Source organism: Ambystoma mexicanum, chromosome 3q (genome assembly GCF_040938575.1).
Source record: "Ambystoma mexicanum isolate Mex_15411 chromosome 3q, UKY_AmexF1_1, whole genome shotgun sequence".
In the NCBI taxonomy this organism is placed as follows: Eukaryota; Metazoa; Chordata; class Amphibia; order Caudata; family Ambystomatidae; genus Ambystoma; species Ambystoma mexicanum.
This window is the reverse complement of record NC_090926.1, coordinates 1,057,711,467-1,057,723,511: the sequence shown is the minus strand read 5'-3', so window position 1 is coordinate 1,057,723,511 and position 12,045 is coordinate 1,057,711,467. Positions and strand designations below refer to the sequence as shown.

The window sequence follows — 12,045 nt, the reverse complement described above, 5'->3', positions numbered from 1 at the left end:
TTAGTTTCCAGAAGTCTTGTGAGTTCTTTTTACACACTGCTCTCAACATGGACTCAGCATCTTCTTGGTATAATTTCCAACGAACTGATTGGAGCCATGCTTTGTAGCCTTATCTTTGTATAGTTGCCGATTTTAGATTTAATTGTGTTGGATATCGTTTTGCTTTTCGTATTACCTTCCGTAAGGAAGATTTCATTATCCTCAACTCTTCATTATATTTGTGCAGATGAGTTGTTTCCAGTCTTTTCTTTTGCATTGGGCGTAGGTATGGAATGAGAAGAGGATAGTAGTCCAATTTTTCGGGGGTAGCTTTAGCAGTCCTTTGTCTGTAGTAGGATGTTGTAATATCGATTAAGACATCTGATGTCATTTTCAGCCGGCTCCCTTGTGCGTTTGTTTCGAGCTTGTAAGGCATTGCTGTGGTCGCGTGTGTTCTTACTCCATTATTTTTGGTAATGCTAATGTTCAGGTTGAACTTAATATTAAGCACTAAAACAGAACCAACATTGTTGGAATACTAACTCGCCATCAAATAACAGGTGTAAAACATGCGCACATATACATCTTTACAGCATTCACCAACAACACACCTAAATATGTTCTAAATATGTTCTAAAAGCCTAATATATAGTAATATTAAATGACCTTAAAACCTACACCTAACTAGCACACAGCAACATATACTTTAACTACCATCTTCATACATTTCACTCCAAACTGCCGTTCACAGTGCAATTAAAACACCAAATCGCACGTTAACAATTCCTAACAAAGGGTGAGTTAAGGTTTCAGAAATGTTGCTTTTACTTTGTTTAGAGTTTAAAATTAGTTTAAACCTTAATGTTCGTGTTCTCAGCATTAGTCGTAAACGTAACTTTCTTTAAAAAGTTCTGTGTGGCTTTACACAAAAATATAGAGCGAATCTGGATTGGCACATTAGCCCTTTGTAATTTTAACATTATGATGTAACGATATTCTTTTTTTTTTTTAAAGCATATATGCCTGCGAAAATGCACTTGCATTAGAATAGTGAATTCAGACTGACAACGGGTAAGCCGTTACCTCTGACCCTTACAGCAGCTGGGAAACGTTGCGCTTTTGACAAGCGCTTTTCAGCGTAGCAGTGCTTGTTTTCTGATGGATCTAAGTATTTATGGTTAGGTTGTAACACTCACCCCCCACCCGTCCCCCGCCGCCCGAGGGAAAGCACTTTTTGGGTGGCTTATAACTTTGGCGGCATTCAAATCATGCACACATTTCCTAAACAAATTACACCCGGATTCCAAATTGTTTTGAAAAGCTTTGTGTGATTTCGTCAGGGGTGAGGGGGCCAAGGCTATAGTGGGTGGCGGGCGCACCAACGATTAGGGTTTCCCATTCTTTTTCCACATTTCTGGTTGCATCTACCACCTGAACCACTGAACGCTTGGATTCACAAATTGTGCCAATCTCACCAGCAGTTGGTTTTACAAATAGGTAAAATCAATTTGTGATAAAAATCAGTTTATCGACATATAGCCTACTGGACACCTGACTGGATGCTTTGGGTAGCGATCTGCAATCTTAGTTAGGGGCAACCAGATTTCCATAGCCAATCTGATGGTTTGGAGCTTGAAACGTTTTGAAAGCATTGCAGTTGTGGTTCGTTAATTTTACCAGGGTCCTGCAGACCCTGCACACAAATGATTTGGAAAATTGGCATATTGCATCCCTCTGGGATCCCCACAATCTTGAAAGATGTGGGGAGAGGTTCAAAGGTGTGGAATATGGCCCCTCTTCTCCCCCACTGGATTCACAGTCCCGACTGCAGGGCTGTGGATCTACAAATTCAAATCTTCGGGTCATTCTGTAAGTCTACAGAGCAAAACCCAGCTTTGAATGTTATACATGTGGACCATGTGGACTGACGGACCATTTCCAGGGGCAAGTGGTAGCCTTCGGACCAGGGTTGTGCCGAGTGCATAGGTGTGGTCTGGGATGGCATGTGCTACCCCTGGAATCTGATTGTCCACCCGTGTGTGCGTGCGTGTGTGTTTGTCGCTTTTACTTCATGCTTACCCCTGCATAAGTCAGTGCCCCACTTAGGCCACCCCGGTCAAGAGTGTGGACATGCCAGTGAGTGAGTGGGACTGGGGTAGTGGGGGGTGGCAGTGGCCACTGAACATTCTTGCGTAAAGTGTGCACTGGCCATTGCTTTTTGCCCATAGACCTTCAGTAGGAGGGGTGAGGGGAGAGGGGTAGGTGCAGGGAGAGGGGCAGTTGCCACTTTGGATTTCTTGACTGGGTATGGCTGCATGTCATAACCAATGGTTCATGGACCCGCAATGGAGATGAAGTAGCCAATGACTGTGTTGGGTATTATATATCATTAATAACCAATTGAAAGTCTATTAAAACTAAATCTTTTGTTTAAGAGACGTTATGTGGACTCCTACTAAAACTTATGTCCTTAAAGGGACGTCATGAGTGCAGAACCAGAAAACTAATCCCCCCCAAAATGATCCAATTATGCTTTCTAATGCAACCGTAACCACTCCACCACTGTAAAACAGCAATCATTTGCCCCCCACCAGGCAGTGCTCATGATTCCACATATGCCAACACAAATGACATACACGTAACCAAACTTTGATCCAAACCTCAATGTAACACCTGGCCCCCATGGGCCCTGTTAGCTGGGGGGTTATACATATATGGGAAGTATATAAATAAAGGCAAGACCCTAGGAGTTTTTATGTGTGTTTTACATAGACTTACCTGACTGTACCACGTTACCCACAATGTGGGACACATGGAACACTGTACTGTAAAATAATGGACCGGTTTCCCCTGTCTGTAGACATGGACTGAACTCACTTGGCAGAAAAAAAGCACAGTTAAAAAGTGACAGTTGAAAAAGAAAGCCACGGGAAAGCGAGCAGTGAAAGCAAAGAAAAAGCAGAAAGAAAAAAATCTGTGTTCCCTGGGGGGTTGCGGCTTGGAGTGGCCCCCCCCCGGTGGCCCTTTAATGGGGAAAAGACCCGGGTCACGTGCGCAGTGCGGCCTGGGTGAAGATGACGCCCGGGGCTGCTTGTCACAGCAACCTGGAGGATGGCCTGCGGGGGATGGCCCGCCTGGTGGTCAACTTGGGCGAACCAGAGAAGATGGAAGTCCCGGGCTGCCTATTATGTGGCAGCCTGGGTGAAGAAATGGTGGTGGTTGCGGCTGTCCACCCGCCCTGAAGCCATGTGGTGAAGACAATGTGACGCGTGAGGTTCGCTCTCCGTGGGGCCAGTTGGGGAAAGGGGAAAGAGGACTTATCTCGAGCCTGGCGCATTACCCCTTGTGTGGCTGGGGCTTTCTGCGGGTTGCCGGCGGTGAAAGAAGGCCCTGCCTGGGTGGGTTGGGCTATGTGGGGCCCAACTTCAGTAAACCTCTTTGCTGGACTTGCGATTTAAAGGTGCAACGCTGCGGAGGAAACAGAACTTTAAGCCCTGCAGTGCCAACCGGGAGTATGGGCTTTTAAGCCCTAATGAATATTTAGGGCTGCCAAAGACCAATCAACATAACTACACTGTCGCAGAGGAAAGGTGGAGTGTGGGCGTATAAAGCTCTATCAAGAACTCTGGACTGCCAGAGGCCAAAGGAAATTAAAGCCACTGCTACCGAGGAAATTGGGGCTTTAAACAGCCCATGAGGACGCCACAGCTCTCAAAGCTCTACCAAGGAACAGGGTTGCTGATGCCACTGCCAATATAGCCGCGGCAGTCACCCGCCCAGAGCGGGGCAGATATGACAGGACAGAAAAAATGTTACTGTATTTTGGGCGACATGACCTAAGACATGACTAAGGAGATGTTTTAGTTTAGAGCAGACTGCCGCTGCTAAGAGGTTCAGGGGGTATTAAGCAGGCAATGTATTGTTGGGAGGTTGAGGAGGAAAGTATGGTGCCCATAGGAGGCGGGCACCCTACGTGTTCTTAAAGCACTTGCTTTAAGTTAATTTATTGATTGGGGGGGGGGGTTGTGCAGAGTAGCTATTACTCTGATGATTGCATTATTAAACACTGAAGGGGAAAACTGAACTGTAGCATGGGGCTGGTATGAAGAAAGGATGCGTTTTTCTTGTTTAAACAAGGTTTTATATAAAAAAAAAAACACACGGGTAGCAATCCCCCCCCCATCCCCCCTCCGGTGTACTGTGCCAATGTCTGTATTGTGGGAAATCTCCTGAATTTACATCTTTTATTTGCAGGTTTCTTAACGCCCCACTACAGCAGCTGGTCTGGGATGCTGGGGTAGTATCCATGGGAGCACACCCTTGCCCAGACCAGCGCCAGAAATCCAGGGGATATCGGTGAGTCTGTTCGGCCCGGAGTATTTATAATACTGTGCTTCCCGGGCTAGTGGAGAAAAAAACAGGGGCTACATCAACAATGAAGGACCTAATGAGGTTGAAGAAAAAAAGAATGGCTTTTATGGTTTCACATTTCATGTAAGGGACAACACAAAAAGTGCACCCTAACAAGGGAATTATCCTGTGTAGAGATGTCGTGGCTAAGTTCTTGTTTCTCACTATGTCTGAACGGTGATCCTGGTCAGAGCTGGGATAGTATTCTGGGGCTAAAGGATAACCTTGTTGGGCATGGTTCCATGACGTTGAGCTAACATCCAGCATGTCTGGGACTAAGCAGTATCCCTGGCCAATGGTTGAAACCTGTTCAGGAGACTGAAGGATAATCCTAGGGCTATAGCCATCCCTGGAAGGCTTACGTATGACCTTAGCAGGATTAAAACGGGGTTATGTGAACTGAAGGGCATTCTAGCCGTAGAATGTACGAATAGGGCAGTGGTTGCCTGAACATATGCTGTCTGGGGATATATGGGCTTGTAATTGCTTGTGGGTGTTAAATTGTGTTTTGCTTTCCTAATGTTCCTTAACTGGTTCCTGCAAAGATGAGCTCCAGGGAAGGGCCTGCAGACTTGGGGGAGCCTCCACCCACCCTCCCCACGGTAAGTAAATGGTTGAGCTTGGCAGGGTTATGTGCATCCTACTTTCTGGATGTGTGACTGCCTCGGGACAGTCATTCTGACAATAAGTACACAAATCCTGCATGTGCATCGAAAACATTACTTTCTCTTCACAGTATTCTCTAGGTATGTAGGTTGTATGGTATAATTCAGTTGGCACAGATACATAAAATATAGTTTAGCAACTTTTTTAATGTTTGGTTAGGTGGCATAGAATGCTAATCCTTTCTCCTGGTGTTGCCACAGTTGTTTTCTTGGGCTTGTTATAAGTGTTCTTGGAAAATTCACTTCAAGGGCACTTGTGCAATGTCCCTCTAGTCCATCATATTCATGGTTTCAAGAACCCCTATTGAAGTCCAGCATGCAGTGTTAATCTCATGCTCGCAGTAACGTTAGGAACTTGGTTCAAGTTCCATGTGCAGCACAATGAATATCAATTCCCCAATAGCTTTAGGAACTCTTCCGGCAGGTTACAATTTGCAGGAGTGGTTTTTCAATGGCCAGTATTCAATGTTCACTTTGTAATGGCATTAGGAATGGTTCATGATAGTCCAAGCAATCTATGCATAAGGACGTATAAGGTTGTTATTTTGAGCATTAATACACACATTAGGAGCTGAATAACAGTGCGTAACAATTAGTGGCGTATTTAGGCTTTCTGCTTCCTTAAACCTAAATAAATGCATGCGCCCCCAACTTTACTCCACCTCTGCCAGACTCTGCACCTTCACCAGATTCCACCCCTTCAACAAACTCTGTCCACGTTATCCAAACTACACCCCTTCACCCCCATTTTGGCTCCATAACATTATAAGGTTGCAGGGATTAGAACGTTCTTGCCTCCTCTCTATTCAAGCCTGTCATCTTCTGAGTTCTGTTAGTTGAAAGATGTTTTCAGATCTCTGCTGACCAAGATTTGGAGAAGGCAGTGTGTTCTACAGTTCACTAGAGGTAATTGTTACAGCTAATTGTCTATTTTTGGTTAAGTTTGAAAACAATCTTTTAGAAGAAGTGATAAGAACATAAGCTCTCTGCATCTGGACACAAGTGAGTGAAGATTGGAATGAGGAATTTTGGTTTCAATGCTAATATCTGGTTTCTCTCTCAAATTGCTTGCTGTCCCTCTGAGAAGCTCCTAGACGGGTCTGTAATATTAATGCAACATTACTAAATGTCTACATCCAGTCTGGTCAAATAAACGTTTACATATTAAATATATGCAAGTGGTACACAGAAACTGTTGAATAAAGATAACCCAACCCCACATGGTTACAGCTCTGGTGTTAACAGAGGGAAAAATTGATATTACTGGCTGCAGGCAATGTACCTCCAATGCCTTCAGCTGGAACCCCATTTAAATGTCAAAATCACAACTGACGTTTGTAAACTATGCCTGGGCATAAACATCTCAGTATGATATTACGAGTCGTTTATAACGCGCCTGTACACAGGTTTCTAGGTGTAACAAGGGAGGGAAGACGGAGGGAGGACAAAACAAACTATCTTACTAGGCCTTGTGTTGTTCAGTTCGTGCAATACGATAACGCAAAGTGCAAGGGGGCATGGAGAAGGGGGTGGGGGAAGTGCCATGGAAAGGGAAAGTGCAGCACAGCTCTTGGTAAGTGCAAGGAGGAAGGGAACTGTAGGGTTACAGTCACAGCCCCTAAGTGCGCGGTAGACCTGGAGGCAATGCAGGAGCGACTGGTTGTGGATGAGCCTGGTACCCCGTGAGACTCTTGAGGGTAGCCAGGCCACACGACAGCACAGCAGACAGGTAAGCCAGCAGGAGGGAGGTGCGGGGGGGGCAAAAGGGGAAAGCAGGAGAGAGAAAAAAAGAAAACTGGCGAAAAGAAAGGTCTTGAGCTGCTGCAGGAACCTCAGGTGGTCCGGCCCATGTTTGCGGGGTGCAGGGGGTCATTCCAGAGGGGAGGCAGCTGCAGAGGAGAGATCTACCCCCTCCCATTCTCTGCCTGGAGAAGCATCTGACCCTCTGAGTTAGAGGTGGCTGAGCGAAGGGCTCGAGTAGGAAGGTGTTTTGGAAGAGAGTTGGATGTAGTGCGGGCCCCCGGCCCCAGTAAGGATTGTGGCCGATGCAGAAGGTCTTGATCTTGATCCTTGCAGCCACTGGGAGCCAGTGGAGAACTTTCAGGGCTGGAGAGATACGTCCCTGGGCTTGAGGCCAAGGAGAAGTCTTGCGGTCTTGAAGGCGCAGAGTAGAGGAAGGCAGTAGTCTGTTGCAGTAGTCCAGCCTAGAGAGAACCAGGGCCCTCGAGACAGTGAGCTTCTGGGGGAAAATAAGAAAAGAAAGAATACCTTTGAGGAGATTCAGCTGGTAGTGGGCCTTCTTGGCAAGGTCTGTAATGAGTGTGGAGTTGAAGATAACACCAAGGTTTTTTTTGTCTCACAGGAAGTCTAAGGAAGAGGGCCCAAGGTGGGTGGCCAGAATGAGAGTGGGAAAGCGGGAACAGGGATTCCAATGAGAAGTATCTCCGTCTTACTGGCATTAAGGCAGAGATCATTGCAGGCACACCAATCCTGAGTCACGGATAGACGGTCGGGAATAAGCGAGCGAAGACTGAGGCGGTCCTGAAAGGGAGCGGAGTGTCATCCGCATAACACTGAAAAGAGGAGAAGGTAGAGATCAGCTGGGCCAAAAGGGCTAAGTAGACATTGAAGAGCCAATGTGAGCGGTTAGAACCCTGGGGAACACCACATGTGGTTGAGTGAAAGTACCCAAGTTGGACCTGGGAGTGTCGGTCCAGAAGGAGGGCAACCACTCCAGAGCCTGATCCGTGATGCCAAGGTTCTCACGGAGTCGATTGGTCAGGATGGCATGTCAAAAGCCGAGGAAAGGTCCAGGAGAAGGACAGAAGGAAGGCTTCAATCGAGATTAGTGTGCAGCTGTTCAGGAGAGCAGTTTCCGTGCTTCTGCCTGCTGTGAAGCCAGACTGATGGTCGTGGAGACAAAGAGCAGTTTCAGTGTGGAGAGTAATCTGGAAGATGGCCAGCTTTTCCAGGAGTTTTCCCGGAACAGAGTGATGGAGATCGGCAAAAGGCTTTCTAAGCAGAGGGTGCACAAGGGAGTGCTTGAGGAGAGAGGGGAAAGTTTGATTGCGGAAATCGGCCAAGGCTGGAGCAAGGTTTTCAATGTTTTCATTGATGGTTCTATAGGCGCAGGGGAGCACCTGTTTTGATAGCCCTTTCGTAGATCAGACTTATCTAGAAACCTTGAGCAGTGTAGTCGGCGAGAAAGAGAAGGGAGGAGGAGAAGTAGAGGCGGCCAGAAGGGGGGGCGAGAGCGGTAGAAGAAGAGGTGTAAGGAAGGCATGGTATCAAAGTAAGACACACAAGTGATCACAGTTCAAGGGTGTTTATTGAACTTTATCAGGGGTGTGAAAACACCCATCTAAACCTAAATCTAAGATGGGAGCCAGCTATGACCATCAAATAATACTTGAGTCCTAGTGGACTCTAGTCAAAACAAAAAGACCTACACTAAAAAAAAAAAAGAAAATAATTTCCAATCCTTACTGCTATGCTACAAAATAGTGTGGGATAATATTCACAATAAGTTCACAAAATGATAGTCAGAATGTTAGGCCGTTGGCCTCCTTTCTCCATGTTTTTAACACGGGACACGCAGCACAGCACACTCCTGGGCTTCTCTGTCATGCGGTCACGGTTCCTTTCACCAATATCCGGGCCATCTGTGCCCAAGTCTCTTTTATGCAAAGTCTGTGGCCTCAGAGGACCCGATGCACCCATAAACAAAAAGTTCCTTTCCCAATATTCACGTTGGGCGATTTACTCTTCTTCCTGGATCCCCCTCAGCCGGGCTCCGATCCTTCTTTAAGCTTCCTTAGTCGGGCTCAGACCAACTTCACTTTTTAGGCATCGCTAAATCGGGTTCACATTTGCCACAACAATCTTCTCGGGTTTGTAAGTTTTCACCCAGGATGCCCCTCTTCCGTTTTCGGAGCCCTTTTCTACAATTGGTCCCGTCGGCTGAGCTCAGACCAATTTCAGTTTTCAGACAATCGAAGACTTTCGAATGTGCACAGGATTTAACGTAACCCCATGCAGGATCACTTCGATTTCACAGTTCAATAATTCTTCCCAGTTCAGGTGGCGAAGGAAAGGGGGCATCTAACAGAGACCTTGGAGTGAGCACCCATGTGGCGCTGGACCACTCTGTATCTGGTACCTATCTTGCGTTCACAAAGTTCAATTGTATTCAAGTTCTTTCTTCATACAATATGGCCGCTTGCAATCTTTAGCATAACAGTCGGCTATCGGTTTCCCCAACTTACCGGCTGTGCTGAACTCGTTGGCGTTGCTTTGCTGTAGTCAAAGACAGTACTACGGTGGCAATTGCTTCACCCTGCATTGGCTATCGATGCAGGAGGGCCCTGTGTACCATTGACACACGCTAGGCCATTGGTCAGCTACAATCCCTGGTCTTAAGTTTCTTTTCCTTGAGTCTTCTTGAAACTTACGATTCTGTGTTGAAAAGGGCAAGGACATTTCCCTCCTCGTCGTCCTCTCTGATCTCGCCACCTTTCTCCTCGTTTAAACTGCCATTCCCGAATTGCTGCTTCCTTGTGTTATGCCTTGCTCAGAATATGCTCTCGTGCTCCGCCTTTATCGGTGTGGGGAAGTTTGATGGAAGTCAGGTGTGTGTAATGATCAGTAATAGCCTGACTCACCCGCTATTCCCTGGGGGCCTGTCATCCAGGTGGCCAGGACATGGCTGCCACTTTTGGATCCAGTTCCTGGGGTGGACCAGTGCGGGAGGATCAGGGGTCCTCGGAGTGGAAGTGGGACACCAGAGGGCGAAACGTGGTATCACCTTCCAAATAACCTTTTCCCCATTCGATTGGGTATGATATCTTGGAATTCAACACCCCCCACCCCGACCACCTCCCTTTCCGACACAAAGATTTCCTCAGACATTTCAGCATGAGCGACGACGGACTAACATCGGAGCCGTATACCTCACATGTTCCAACACCATGTACAGGCAAGGTCGGGCAATTACAGATTATTACACACACCTGACTTCCATCACACTTCCCCCACACGGATAAAAGGCAGAGCACGAGAGCACACGCTGAGCGAAGCAAACCAAATGAGGAAACAGCAGTTCCAAGATGACAGATTAACACCAGGAGAAAGACGGCGAGACCAGAGAGAGGTGCAAGGAGAGAAGTACCTGTGACCTCTAAATACCATTACTTTCATGAGCCTTAGAAAGTAAGAAACCAAAGTCCAAGAACTAAGATTGATCAAACCTGCAGTTTGTCAGAGGTACCCGGGGCTCTCCCACGTCGATAACCAGGACTGGGAGGAGCGATTGCCGTCTTGGTACTGTCCTTGGCTCCTACAACAAAGCACCATCGGAAAAGACAGCACAGCCGGTGAGTCGGAGAGACTGATACCAAACCAGCTTGTTTTGAACCAAGGTTGCAAGCAACATTGTACGAAGAGAACAGTGTGTGAGGCGTTTGCAAAGAGCAACACAGATATAATTAGAAACCAAAAGGAGTGGTTGAACTTTATAATTGAACTTTGGGAGAAAAAGATATCATACACAGTGGTCCGGCACCACATGGGTGCTCATTCTAAAGTCTGTTGGGTATCCAGCTGATGCGGAATGTGAGACTAAGGAATATTGAGATTGAAGTGGTCATGCAACGGGTCAAGCTAAATCACGTGCACATTCATAGGTCTTCGATTGGTCTGAGCCCTGCTAAGGGAGACTAATTGAGTGTAGGAAGGGGATCTGTGCCCGGCTGAGGGGGATCCTGGGTGAACCAGGAGTCGCCCGAGAGAATTTTCTGAACATAGTGTGAAAGGCATCTGAGCCCGGAAGAAGAGGATCCATCATTTAACTTTTTGTCTTGAAAAGGATCTGAACCGGCTCTGGGGGATCCAGGATGAACACCCAAATTGAGCGCTGGAAAAGGAAAATCGCATTTTCATGTTTGTACCAGGGCCTCTGAGTCTAGAGACTTGCAAGAAGTAAAGAGGCTTGGGCACAGAAGGTATTGAACTGTGAAAATTGAACTGTTCCTCAGAAGTCAGTGTGTGCTTTGCCTAAGTGAACTGCCTTGTCCCGTGCTGAAAACGTGGGAGAGGCCAACTGCCCGAACATCCTGACTTATCATTTTTGTGAACACATCTTTCTTTTTCATGCATATCACCCCACCTTATTTTGTAAATTGGTGGTAAGGATTGGCAATAGGTTTTTTAGTAAAGGCCCTTTTTAATTTGACAAGACTCAACTAGGACTGCATAATTATTTGATGGTTGTCGCTTGCTCCCATTTGTGTTTTAGATAGATGTTTAACTCGCTCTTGTTAAAGTTCAATAAACGCCCTTGAACTGTGGTCACTTGTCTGTCTTACCAATGATACCATGCCTTCCTTACAGAAGCCAGAGCCGTATATAAGGCCGGGGAGGTAACGGGAGAGGTGGAGCCTGCAGAAGGATTGGCCAGTTCCTTGCAGATTTTAAAAAGTTTGACTCTGTTAGAGGCCGCAGAGACGCGGCTTGGATGTGGGCTCTTCTTGGACAGGACAGTCTGTATTGCCTGTGGAGCAGGCGGCAGGACAGTTTGTCATTGGAGGCGCCCAATGCCCTCCACTTTTCCTCTCAGCCACCCTACACTTGCGTTTCAGGGTGGTGAGGTCGGAGTCCTACCAAGAGTTGCACTTTGAGGTAGGCTTCAGACTAACTCTCATGACTGGTGCAAGGACGTCCAGAGTGTTGGAGATAGAAAGATGCAGGTTAGATAGGGCTGTCAGAGTATGAGTCAGCCGCAGGCGTTGTAGGAGAAAGTAGCGGTAAAAACATCCACTGACGTACCCTTAATGGGCCGCATGTCCTAGAAGGTAGGTGGCAGTGTTGGGGTGGGCTTAGCCTGGGAGGCGGAGTGTGTCCGGTGAGAGGAGAGTAGAAAGTGGTCAGTCCAAGAGAGGTGGTGAGAGGGTTCGAGAGGGGGATATTTGAGGGGATGAGAACATCCAAGGTATGC

At 47.0% G+C, this 12,045-nt stretch overlaps 1 protein-coding gene across 10 annotated transcripts in view; it reads left to right on the top strand.

Moving 5' to 3' along the window:
• The window catches only part of ARL16 (ARF like GTPase 16), a 182,466-nt gene that overhangs the window by 35,096 nt on the left and 135,325 nt on the right, over window positions 1–12,045 (top strand). For all 10 annotated transcript variants that reach the window (XM_069655266.1, XM_069655271.1, XM_069655274.1 and 7 more), the window contains one exon: window positions 4,934–4,991. In XM_069655266.1, coding sequence (XP_069511367.1) covers window positions 4,934–4,991 — 58 coding nt within the window. The remainder of the gene's footprint in view (window positions 1–4,933; window positions 4,992–12,045) is intronic.